Source organism: Triturus cristatus, chromosome 7 (genome assembly GCF_964204655.1).
Source record: "Triturus cristatus chromosome 7, aTriCri1.1, whole genome shotgun sequence".
NCBI lineage: Eukaryota > Metazoa > Chordata > Amphibia > Caudata > Salamandridae > Triturus > Triturus cristatus.
The window spans coordinates 306,965,298-306,978,965 of record NC_140590.1 but is presented as its reverse complement, the minus strand read 5'-3'; the positions used below and the strand labels follow the sequence as shown (position 1 = coordinate 306,978,965).

Below are 13,668 nucleotides of genomic sequence, written 5' to 3'. Positions count from 1 at the left end.
ACATAGGCACACCACAAAAGAAACTCCGCACAAGGTTATATAAACAAGCATTGGCATTGCCAATAGATCTCGCCTTTGGGACCTTATAAGTGTTTAGCCATGAAACAGTTGATGTTGTTGCACCAAGGATATTGTGCATTGCTTCCTTTTCTTTTTCACACTTTGTCTGCAGTTTAATGGTGCCCTGGGTGTGAAGAGGCCAAAATCCACCACGGACATCTCGCTCTGCAGACAGTTTGCCTTAAGGGTCAGACTATCGTTACATACATGTCTGTTTAAAGACCTTTGCTAAAGCTACCTAACTAGTAAGAGAATATACTCACTATTTATATTGTTAAAAAGCTGAACCATAAAATAAAAGAACTGTAGTGCCATCCATTAAAGCCTGTGATCTGGCGCCGAATGTCAGCTCCAATTATATGTTAGTTGGGGGGAGACACAGACCAAATAAATAATTGCAGAGGCGCGGTCCCTCCAATGACAACTGTTATTCGCGGCTTTCATTGTTTGGAGTCAAGATTGAGAGATGTTCACGTCAAGTCAGTCACATCTCTGGGGTGAGACCCTTCAGTTCAAACGGTAAACTGTTGTGCTCTGATGCACACTTTAGTACTGCTGCAGACGAACTTTCTAAATATTAATAAAAGTAAAGAAACTGCTGGCAGGGTGCGCCGAGAAAACAGAGCGCGGACTAATGCAGGACTAATCAAAGAATTTACTCTCTGAGTGGACTGCCAGACGCCAGGGATTTCACACTTTGAGGGGAAACGTATGTTCTGAATGACTGTCTGCGAGATAAGACGTCGTTATTGCTGTAGTCTAACCACTGTTCAGACCAGGCGGGCAACTAGAGCCAAATTTCGGGGGGGCGGGGCTGAAAAAGATTTCGGGGGTGGGCTAAGTCTTCCAGCCAGTGCTTAATTTGTAAAATATTAAGTGCAGGTGCTAAAATTTTTGTAGGAGGCCACACCCACTTCCACCTGCTCCACCCACTTCCTCCAGTGGCTCCACCCTCTTACTTTATTGGTTCCACCCCTATCCTTAACTGGCACTGAAAGCCACATGTAATACCCAATCTGAATTTCAGCAAAACACGTTAATAAAATCAAGGCAAACCCACGGAAGAGGCTGGGTGTCATAACTTTTGGAACCAAAGATAATGAACTTTTTCTGACCATGAAACACCTGACTCTAAAGTAATGCTGGAATTACTATCTACCTCTGTTGTTTTTTGTGTCTCCCCAGGCTTGATTTTCAACTAACACCCTAAACTGCCCCCAACTAGGCTAATAGTAGAAGAGAGTACCACACTTTACACACTTCTAATTATTTTGCTCTGAGAATTCAGGGAATTCGCATTCCACTGATATATATGTACATCTTATTACCAAAGAATATATGATATTATAGAGCTGAGAGGAACAAGCCCACTATGAAGGCATCTATCACATGAAGATCATATTGGACTCAGCTAGATGCACATTATGCATCTCTCTGCCATATGCATTGCCTGTTACTGATTTATACACATCATTCAGTGGTGTAATATGCCCAATATGGACACGTAAAACCTCTGATTATATGCATATATCAAAAAATGTGTGTATATCATAGGCTCATGTCAAATGTAATGTCACAGGTATGCCTATAGTATGCAATTCAGACCCATTGTATATGCACAGTATGTAATGCTGTAGTAAAGTATCTGAAAATTAAACTTTTCAGATATGCAGATGACTTAAGCATTACAGTGCATATAATGGAGGTCTGCAAACCTCACATACCCAAGTCAGAAATGTCCACATGTGCAGGCTTCTGTTTGGTTGGCCTATTTTATATAGCAAGTTGTGAAAGCCTATGCATATGTACATCATATGGGTAGCTGATATTTTCCCACTTCTGCAACCCTCTGGCATATTCATATTATATGGCCAGCTGATATTAGCCCAGTGCTTCAGACCTTTGGCAAAAGCATATTTTGTGGACAATGAGTGCCCAGTAGTGCATGCTGAAGGCATATGCACTATGTGATCGAGGAACACTCGTCAACATTTTAAATGGGTTTACATCTAATATTCAGGGATAATGACTTGCGTTTTCAATATTTAACACAGCAGCAGCGCACTGATATTGTTGCAGATAATCTCAATGATGCCCTCCCATTTCTCATTTGAGAGGTGATGTTTTGGTCTAAAAGAAACTTTTTTATGGAAGTTACATTAACAATAATTACAGCATGTCTCTGAAAAATTTCCATAATAGACTCTCGCATATCACCCATATTAAAAGGTGAAATGGTATTTAAAACAACTTGTTTAAGAGTTAGTCAAAGTAATCCGGTCAAGACTCTCTGCAGAACAGAGCTGGCTTTATAAGGAGGCCCCCTGAAAGAACAAAAGAGAGCGAAGAAGTCAGAGTCTGAAAGAGAGAGACAAACACGAAGAAAAGAAAGTAATCTTGGTAATGAAGACCGAGCGAGTGCTATGAAGGGTGGAAGCAAAAGAGAGAGATAGAGACATAAGGGAGAAAGAGGAAGAGGATCTAACAAAGGGGGAAATAGAGTACATCTGTTGAAAAAATGGAACTTGGGGAGAGATGAGCTGGCAAAGAAAGACATATAGACAAGAGTGGATGGACAGGCAAAGTAAAGAAGGAGCGGACACACAAGAATGGAGGCGTAAAGTTATTTATTGTTTTTCCAATAACTTTTTTGGTCGTGGCAAACAAGAGTCTGTGTTTTCCTCTATTCTACCTATCTCTTTGAGATAGATTCCTGCTGGTCCCCCCGGGGCTCCCATTAGCTCCAAGCAGTCCCCGTTCTAGTTCTTTACCCCACGTGACCCCTGTCACATGACCGGCGCACCAGGTTCTTAATGCCGGTCGACTCACGTCTCCGTACCCTTGGACGCTTAATTCGTCTCCAGTCCACAGCGCGTAGGTTTTGTATCCTCGTGCAGCTCCTAACCCAACGCTCGCTACTTAGTGATACAGCTCCCAGATCGACTACGTCCCTCGAACACACCTTCAAGTATGTTACGGCCCCTTCTGGGTTCCGTACTTAATTTTACAATTTGTTTTCCCACGCCTAAATAGTCCTTCCTGTCACGCAGATTATCGCTCCACGGCAGGGACGTAAATACACCACGGAGCTTTCCTGTCCTCCCCCACCCCGATTCATTCATATTAGGTCATTTTGCTCAAACTATCGTTTTTCCACACTTTCTGCCTCTGATCTACACTTGAGGCTCTGTAATTACATGTGCATTTTCCCATGCAGTTTCACCATGCTTGCTTGACGTTACCCCCCTCATGGCAACCCTTGTTTCACCAGACCAGGATGCTTGAGAAACTCCAAGTCCATCTGAGGTATTTGCCAACCACCAGGACCCTCCCCTGTTCTCTTTGCTTTACTCTTGGGCTACTTAGTTACTTACCCTTCTCTCTCTCTCTCTCTCTCTCTCTCTCTCTCTCTCTATCTCTCTCCTTCCCTCTATACAGCACTACTTTAAAATTATTGACCATTGTCCTGATGATGACCTGAAATCAATCAGGTTGAAACACCGTTGTCTACCCAGCTAAAAACATTGGTGCTGTTTTTGTCATTTTTACTTGTTGTGAATGCTAAATATCTACCTTGTATAGAAACCCTTAGTTGCATTATTTTGACCACTGTACTATTGTCACTCTGTTCGCCATTTACGCTGTTATCCTCACCCTTGTGTCACTGCACCGCTCACTATCACTAGCATGTCCAGTGCGCTCTTCATGTGTTAATGGTCACTGTATACCAATCTGTACTGTAGTGCTGTTATAACTATGTACAAGTAATAACTCCTTTTCTTTACCATCCCCATTGTGGTCTCCCTTCCTTTATCCCCTTCCCGGTGTGATCTACAAAAGTTTTTTGTCTTTTTCCTAATTAAATGACTTCCAGTTGAGAAATTGTCGAATGTTACAAACTTTACCCGGTCTCACCTGGGTTAACGGGTTATACTCCAGTAAACTGTTTCTTTCCAACATTCCTTGCAGCACTGTCCAGCACCAAAACCTTCTGAAATGATGCCCCAAGTGTTTGCACCAGTTTTAAGACCAGCTATTTTAAGGTCTCAAAAAACTGTCTAAAACTGGAGTTAGAGGCAGTTTTTTTGGTTTGCACCATGCAAAGAATTCCTTGTAAATTTTGCAAAGTGGAATTAGCGGCATTTTTTCCACGGGAAGTGGCGATTCTAAAAATTCACGTATACGCCGGAAAACTGCCGCTAACTGCGGTTAGCAACAACTTGTAAATACGGCAATTAAAAAAAAGCAAGTGAAGAAAGAGAGGGGTGAGGTAGGACATACAGACATTGAAAGAGGGAGCGTGGCAAGCGACAAAAGAGATATAGACAGGTGAAGAAACACAGTCAAAGATAGACAAGCCACATTTAAGACAGGGAAATGAGAAGACTGTTCTATAGGAAGAGACAGGCGGGAAGAGGGAAAAAACAGAAAAATTAAGGTTATACAAGAAAATACAAAATCAGCAAAGAAAGGGGAAGTGAGACAAACAGAGCTGACAAGATAGGTAAAGGAAGACGGAATTACAGGCAGAGATAAAGTGGTGAGAACATGGGAAAAATAAAGAGAAGCCCAGAAAGAGTGGGAGAGACTGGAAGAGAGAAGGAAAGAATGAAAGAGGAAGAAGCAAAGAAAATTAGGATGAATCAAGAAATGTAAGATAGAAACAGGCGAAGAAGAGGGAAAGGACGACAGAGCGAGGAAGAGTCAATTAGAAAGAGGGAAAGCCGAGACGCGCGAGCGCGTGAAACAAGATGGCCGCCGCGTAGAGAGCTCCGGCGCTTTTTTGCCCGTTTTTCGATCTACAACGACGATTCCTGTCAGTTTTGCGGCGCAAATGAGGTCGCTTAACTCGTAGGGTCCATACCTGATCAGTGCTGTAGGTTTCTTGGGGATTTGGACGGTGTTGGAGGCGTTTCTTGGTATCCAGCCTCTGCTTCCAGCTCTGCCTTCAGGTATTCCCAGCTTTGTCTGTCAGGGTACGGAGCAATCCTTCAGGAAAGGGCCTGGCTTGGGCCTAGCCACTCCCATAGCCCATTATAGCTGCTACACCAGCTCTACTAAGGATTTTCTCACTGCTGCAGTATTTTTCTTTCTTTTTCTTGCTCTTTTGCTGTTATTTTTGCAATTCCTTTATTTATTTATTTATTTATTTTTTTATTATTATTATTCTGCTTTTGATATTATTACAACATGGATAATAAAAATATGCATCCTAAAAGGAAGCAGCAGGTTTCACCTCCGCCAATTAAATCAAAGGCGGTAGAGTCAGCAGAACCTTCATTATCCTTAATTTTAGAGGAAATTCAGGCGCTCCGCGTCAACACAGATTCTATTGCCTCAGAGATTAAAAATGTTCTAAAGGAAATGGAGAGTCTGTCAATGAAAATCTCTGATAATGCAATTAAAATACAAGATAATAAGGCTAAGCTTGAGACTTTCACTCCTCTTGTAGCGAAAATATCACCTTTGGCTACCCGACTTCTCGAGATGGAAAATCGTAATAGACAATACAACTTACGCATTTTTAATTTACCAGAGAATGTGGAAGGTGGTAACTGTAGATTCTATTTGGAAAATCTGATTCCTGGCCTTCTACAAATTAAATTTCCAGAAAAATTTGAGATTAACAAGGCCCATAGAATTCCTTCACATCGCAATCCTCAACATACCAAACCTCGTCAAAGGATTTTCAAAGTCCTCAGGCATCATCATTTGGTTTTGATTCGAAAGGCAGTACGAGAGATTCCTTCCTTGATGGTCAATGGGAATACAAGTTTTATTCATCAAGACTTTGCTAAGGAAACAGTTTCCATTCGCAAGGAATTTACTGCTCTTCGCCCTCAACTGCGAAGTCTTGGGTTCAAATATGGTCTTTTTGACCATTCAACAATGCGTATCTGGAAGGACAATCTTTCTAAATCTTTTTAGCGTCCTGACGACCTGCGTCAGTTTTTGGATCAGCGTTCACAGCATTCCATGGATACTCATGACTCTAATACTTGATTATAGCTAATTTACGTATTTTCTGACAGGTTAATGGTTTATTACTACATTGGGCTCCAACGGCTCGGTCATGCTTGTAAAGCGTATGTGCGTTTCAACCTTGATATTTTTGTACCCTGTTTGTCGTTCTTTCATTCTTTAAATTTTTTCCTGTCCTTTTACTAGTTCTGGAGCTACTATTTTCTCTTATTATTGTTCTTTTTCTTTTCTTTATTTCCTCTTCTTGATTTTTGTATTCTTTCACTCTTCATTATGGCCAATATCTACAATATTAAAGTTGTTTGGCTAAATGTTAAAGGTTTATGTCATCCAGTTAAGCATACAAAAATTTTAGATTATTTAGGTAGTTGTAAGGCAGATATTTGTTTTGTTCAAGAGACTCATGTAGATGATAAAATCTTAAATTATATGAAGAAGAAATGGGTAGACACTATTGTTTCATCACCTGCTATTGGAAAAAAAAATGGTGTGGCTATTTTCGTTGCAAAAAAATTACATTGCCAAGTCTTAAGTAAAATTTCGGATGCGGAAGGCAGATATATAATTGCTAAAATTAAAATTCATGATTCAGTCATATTTTTACTCAATGTTTATGGTCCTACTGCAGTAGACCCTCTTTTTTGATCTAATATTACCACTGAGGTTCTAAAGTTGGGCAAAGTTCCTTTAATTATAGAGGTGACTTTAATGTTATTGCTGACCCATTATTGGATAGAATATCTAGTACTAAATTTCGCCCTCCTAAGGTTTTTCATGCTTTTAAATCATTTATTCATACCACCAAGTTAGTTGACATTTGGCGTTTGTGTTTTACATTTTTCTCTAATCCACATAATTCGCATTCTAGAATTGATTTCTTCTTAATCTCCACGCAACTAGTCCAATCTGCAAAGACTCCTAAGATTGGTAATATTGACGTCTCAGATAATGCCTTTATTTCTTTTGTTCTGAATTTAACTTAAACTTTTACAAACCAAACTAGATGGCGTATGAATACTGGAATTGTTCTTAATGAACATAATAAGCCCAAACTCTTAAATGCCATTCAAGATTATTTGTTACTCAACCCTGAAGGATCCACTTCTATGGTCAATAGATGGGACGCCTTTAAAGCTTACATTAGGGGTGTAACTATTTCTATTATGGCCTACGAAAATAAAACATTCAATGCACATATTAGAAGTTTGGAAAAGCAAATTGCGAAATTTTAAAGGCTTTTTATTTCGTCAAATGATCCCCAATTCAAAGTCAAACTACAAAAACTTCAATATGAATTTAACTCAATCCTTAGTACAAGAGCTGGCATCCAAATTTCTAAATCTAAGGCCAAATTACGTTTTAATGCCAACAGATCTAGGAAAATTTTAGCTAATTATTTACGTATAAAAAAAGATAGAACGCAAATTACCTCAATTCATGGCCCTAATGGTAAAATTGCAATATCTCATAATGATATTGTTAAGGAATTTGGGGATTTTTACTCTACTTTATATAATAAACCTGATATTCATGATCCCTCCTTACTGGACTATTTTTTAAATACATGTGATTTGCCCAAAATTTCACAATCGGATAGGCTTGGGCTAGATTTACCCATTACTGCAGATGAAATTTTAACTGCTATTAAATCCATTAAAAAAAATAAATCCCCTGGCCCAGATGGTATCCCAGCTGAGTTTTATAAAGAGTTCCAGTCCCAACTTTTGCCTTATTCATTTCAACTTTTTACTTTTTTGGTTCTTCAGGAACGATCACAGGTTCTTTTACTGATGCTTTAATTATTGTACTTCCCAAACCAGATAAAGACCCCACTCTTGTTTCAAATTATCGCCCTATTTCTTTAATTAATCAAGACTGTAAATTGTATGCTAAAATACTTGCCACTAGATTGTCCCCTGTATTAGATTCTATTATACATCTTGATCAATCCGGTTTTATGAAGAATAGATATCCTACAAATAACACAAGAACCTTATTACACGTTATTGAACAGAGTTCCACTTTAATTTCCCCCGCAGGAATTTTGGCTTTGGATGCAGAGAAAGCTTTCGATAAAATCGATTGGCAATTTTTATTTCAAACCTTATTATCATTCAATTTTGGTACTTCGTTTATTCACATGATTTCTGTTCTGTATTATGCCCCTACTGCTTGTTTATTTATCAATGGCCAAGTGTCTAGTCAGTTTTCTCTTTTTAGAGGTACAAGACAAGGATGTCCCCTCTCTCCACTTTTATATTTAATTGGAATTGAACCTTTCCTTACTCATATAAGAAAATGTGTTAATATTAAAGGTATTAAGATTAAGTATGTTTATATCAAAACCTTAGCTTATGCTGATGATGTGCTGTTATTTATTAGCGATGCTATATCCTCAATGCCTTCCTTATTAGAAATTATTGCAAAATACTCCATGGTTTCTGGTTATAAACTTAACATTAATAAAACTGAATTTTTCCCCTTAAACATCTTCTGTACTCCTGATATGCTACCCATGACCGATATGATTTGGCAAAAAGATAAATTAAAATATCTTGGGATTTTATTTTCGTCCTCCATAAAAGCAACATTAACATTAAATAGTAACTTTATTCTGAATTATATCAAAGATAAAACGTATAAATGGTCTTCACTTCATCTCTCTTGGTGGGGTAGAATGGACTCCATTAAAATGACGATTGCTCCTAAAAAAATGTATACACTTGCTATGATTCCTATTCAATTTCCATTACAATTCTATAAAGATATTGATAGACTTCTCTCCAAATTCCTCTGGAACAATAAATCAATTCGTATTGGTTATAAAAAATTAAAAATACCCAAGTGCAATGCTGGATTTGGATTGCCTGACTTTTTTCTCTATCACATAGCATTTATACTGAAACAAAGTTCCATATGGTGTACTCCTTCCTCTGTAAATAACCATCCTACTTGGCTTCAAAAAGAACAGTCTCTTGTGGATCCTTTTCCATTGACCACCTTGCTAACAATGTCTTACAGGTCACAATATTTGCAAAAATTGGTTATTATCAAATCCACTAAACTCATTTTTAATGACCTGGATTCAAATTTTGTATCCCCCATGGTCCTTACTGAAGATTTGTCATTATGGCATAGTAATGTTATTAAACTGAATAGAAATGTTAAGTTCTGGAATTCTTGGATTAAAGCTGGTATCTTTTATCCTAAAGATATTTATTTCGACAATGTTTTCATTTCTTTTGAAGCTTTGCAAATGAAATTTAGTTTACCTCAATCTGATTTTATTAAATTTTAGTCTTTATGTAATTCAATTTTAGATTCCTTCCCTCATGGTATTCCGTTTAATGTTAAAGCAGATTTAGCAATATATATTCGAACTATCTCTACGTCATCCCATACTGTTTCTATTTTATATAAAAAATTATCTAATTCTATAGGAAACAATTTAAATATAATTTCAACATTTTGGAATGCTGAGCTTTCACTTTCTTTGTCCAACAATACTTGGAAGATTATTTGGCTTAATAGTATTTCAGGCTGGCTGCCTGTTTCGCTTTACCAAACCAATTCTTATATTTTATTCAATTGTTTATGGACTCCAGTACGCTTATTTCGTGCTAAACTGCTGCAAGATGACATTTGTTGGCATTGTAAATTACTTCCTGGATCATTACAACATATGCTTTTGATTGTCCATTAATTTTTACATTTTGGTCTGATGTTTGGGATATTGTACAACAAATATTTCATATCCATGATGTTATTTCTTACAAAATGTTAATATGTAACTCTGTTGCTCTTTTGCATAACTTAACTGAATTAGAAGGTAAACTGTTTAATTTCCTAATATCAGCTGCTTTAAAGTCCATTACATTTTGCTGGAAGGATATTTCGACGTTATCAGTTCATGCTTGGTGGTCATGGGTCATTTTTACAAGAAGAGGTGCTCAATTATCCCTGAACGGAATTAATCATAACTCTAATTTGTTTCGCTCTTTTTGGTTACCTATAGATGTATATTTATCTCTATAATTGTATATTTATACTTGATATACCGTTTTATTGTCATTATACTTAATTTTTATATGATGAATGCAGCTCTACTTCCTCACAGTTGACATTGTAATTATTCATGGCTCCCTCCCTTCCTTCCCTTTTCGTTTATCCTCCCCCCTTTAATTGATTCTTTACACATCCTTACCTATTGTAATTTATGGTTGCTTTTGAAAATCTCTTATTTTATATAGGTATTTTCGCTTATGGCCAATGTTTTTTGTATTGTCTGTATACGTTTATTATTATGAAAATTCAATAAAACATTTTGAACTTAAAAAAAAAAGAAAGAAGGGAAGCCATAAATATAGGAGGCGAGGCAATAAACACGAGAAAGGCAGGTACATGTAGAGAGTGTCAAAGTCATAAAGAAAGAGAAACATAAAAAGAGATAATGAGACAAGAAACACAAAATAGAGCGAGAAAACGAAAACGAGAGTGTCAGACACAACTGAATTGCCCTTTTCGCATGATACCGGCAACCCGTCTCCCCCGCCCCATGTGTTGTGTGGGATAGAGCTCAAAATAATCCTCTGTAGGATAGCGTCTCAAGAGATTAATTTTCTGTGGATAACGCGTGGCATCCTCAATGCTTAAATGTGAATAATTTCTCCTTCCTACAAATGGTGCGGGCGTGTTTCCTGCTGTTCACCTGGACTTATATAGATCATCTGCCATCACTACCCCTAGTTGGAGTGAAAAGACCGCCCGGCTATTGGCAGGTCTGTAAATGAGGGAGGAGATAAGTAGAAAAGATGTGGGATATATTCCTTCCCATTACAAACCCTCCCTCCGCTCTTTACATGTTCCAGCCTGGCACGTGCTGCCCTCCGACGCTCGTGCGAATCTGGCAAAGTGAAGGAAAAAACCTGTGTGTTCGGTGTGAGCCGTGAAGAGGCCAAGGGCGCTAGACTGGAGCAGGCCATATGAGGTTATTGTCAAAAACATACAGTTGTTTTACAGGAAAGGAGACAGATGAAGTAAAGTCACAGTATCACAGTCTTACCTGTGATTCGTATCTGGAAGGGTTCACTGTCATCAGACCACACGAGCTTTCCGGATCGGGGTTGATAACGGCAATGATAGGACCCTGCATCCGTATGTCGGACTCCGCTGAAGACAAACACGGCCTCGCTCCCTGGGGGGTCCTTTTGACGGTAAATGTCACGTCCTTTGTATAGAAAAAATCTCATATTCGGATACTCCGATGTACACTTTATGGTCAGACTTCCTCCGCTGGCGACCAGGCTCCCGGGGCTCAACACAACCGATGGTTTCGGATAGGCTTCTGTGGTGAGAGGGAAACATAAAACATAAAGGCAAGAAACTAACCCTCTTCTTCTCCACAGTACACCCCGCCCCATCTTGCCCCAGCAATCGTCTCACGCGCAAGCTTTTCTCTGAAACCTCGGCTGGGTCCGCCTCTTATGGCCCCACCCAAGCAGGATCAATCGCCTTCTGAGCCCCTAGCATTAAGATACCTGTGTGAAAATCTAACGAGCTTGAGTGTCCTTAATTACCGAGGACAAAAGCTTCACAAAAAAATAACCCTCTAAATCCAGAGACGCGCACAACACGAAAGCAACGGAAGACCCAAGAGAACACCTCACAGCTCTCACCTCGGAGCGTTACCTCGACGGTGTCACTGGGGTCAGAAGTAATGCGGTTGGCTCCTTTTGAATAGTACAGGCAGTGATATCTCCCCTCGTGCCCCGAGTTTACATCAGTGAAATGAAAGACGGCCTTGGTCCCAGGAGGGTCTTCTGGAGAGACAGAGTAGCTACCTCCGTACAGAGCAAATGTCACATCTGGTACCGCGGCCGCACAGCTCAAGGTCAGGTTTCCTCCTCTCACGGTCACGCTCCCGGAGGTGATCCGAAGGGTCGGTTTCGGGAAGGGTCCTACAGCCACAATAAAAGGAGACAAGTTCACCACAATGTATACAAAACAAGGACAACGTGTGACTCACTCCCATTTGCCTCCTCTTCCCCTCCCGTCCCCGCTGGCATCTTTACCTCTCACCACCTGGGGATTATTACCGATCAAATGTTCAAACGTCTCGCACTTACCTCAGGTCTCCATTCTGTGATTCTACTCACGCGGAACATGTCCTAATATTGGCCCAACGCCAGTAACTATTTAATCGCTGTGCACCCGAGAAACACCAGCTTAATGAATCAGAATAAGCTTTATTCGGACAGTTAATTTCTATCCATAAAAGCATATACAGTTTAACAAGTCATTTTAAACATTTTAAAACAGATAGTTTATAAAAATATATCTACAAGAGATAAAAATGAGCAATTAAAATGGTGAAACATTAGTCCCATATTTAGCATTCACTATGCTAGGGCAATGAGATTAAGTTACGGCTTTAGGACAAAAAGAAGAAACAAACGCCCCCTACTGCATTGTTATGATGCTTTGGGGGATAATCCAAAACAACGTTTGGTATCATTTGTGTAACGTTCTACTATTTGTTCTAATCACGATGAACCTAAGTCAATATTATTTCGAGATTTAATCAGGCTTTTTGAAAAGGCAGTAATATTGTAATTTACGCAATCGTTATCAAGACATTGAAGGGCCAAAAATGCTGGGCGACATTGGCGAATACCCCATATTTTGAGTATTGGTTTTATCCATTTCCTTCTCAATTCTTCATAAAATTTACAAAATAAAATGGCATGGATGGTTGATTGCACAGAAACAGAATCACATGGGCAATATGGTAATTCATTTGACCAATTATTAACAGTTGGAAATGTCACCAGCCTATGAAAAATGTTCAGTCGAAAGCGAGTGAAAAGAAATCGATCGTAACTTTTATCGGATTTTTGTAGGTACGATTGCATGCCACATGGAGTTGATATCATAAGATTGTGGGAAACGGACAGTTTTGTGGCTTCACTCGCGAATCTCAGGCTCTCCATGTGAATCAAACAATGTTTCTTAAAATCTTTCCTTGCAATAGCTAACATGGAAGAAGGATTATTAAAATATTCAGGGTTGCCAATGTCTGTCATAAAATCCTTCACGTATTTGATCCATTTTATGTCAAGGCAGTGGTCCAATTTAAGAGCATCCTGAAGGACTGCCTGGTTAAGGCAGTTTGACTCTGACTTCCAAATACGATGCCAGAGAATTGGGGGTTGTATTTTTATAACATCCGTGATGTAAGAAACTCCCAACTCAGCATGGCAGACGTAAGTGGAAGTGGAAGCAGGAACCGCCAATAGATATCTAAGAAAAGTATTTTCCACTTTTTGCAGTTCAGAGACATTCCGATGGCCCCATAACCCTGCCCCATATGTTGCTACACTCATACATTTTGCCTTCTATATTTTTATCAATTCCAGGGGTGGTCTTCTTCCTAGTTTTTGGGCAAAATTAACAAGGGCTGTTGTAGCTCTAACAAAAAGTAGTTTTCTTGATGTGATTGCTTGGGCCCATAGGCCCTTGTCATCTATGAGGATACCAAAATATGAGTAAGTGGATGTGGTAGCCAATTTGCTCCCATTCAAATAGATATCTTTGCTCTTTTTGCTACCTTTCCCACATTTCATCACA

At 39.1% G+C, this 13,668-nt stretch overlaps 1 protein-coding gene across 3 annotated transcripts in view; it reads right to left on the bottom strand.

Annotated features, from left to right (window-relative positions):
• The window catches only part of LOC146809527 (immunoglobulin superfamily member 1-like), an 828,174-nt gene that overhangs the window by 339,294 nt on the left and 475,212 nt on the right, over positions 1-13,668 (bottom strand). For 2 of the 3 annotated variants that reach the window (XM_085616355.1, XM_085616356.1), the window contains exons 3-4: positions 11,718-11,999; positions 11,105-11,386 (exon numbers count right to left, since the gene is read on the bottom strand). The exons of the other annotated variant lie outside the window; for it this stretch is intronic. In XM_085616355.1, the coding sequence (XP_085472481.1) occupies positions 11,105-11,386; positions 11,718-11,999 (564 nt within the window). The remainder of the gene's footprint in view (positions 1-11,104; positions 11,387-11,717; positions 12,000-13,668) is intronic. 3 annotated transcript variants of the gene reach the window in all.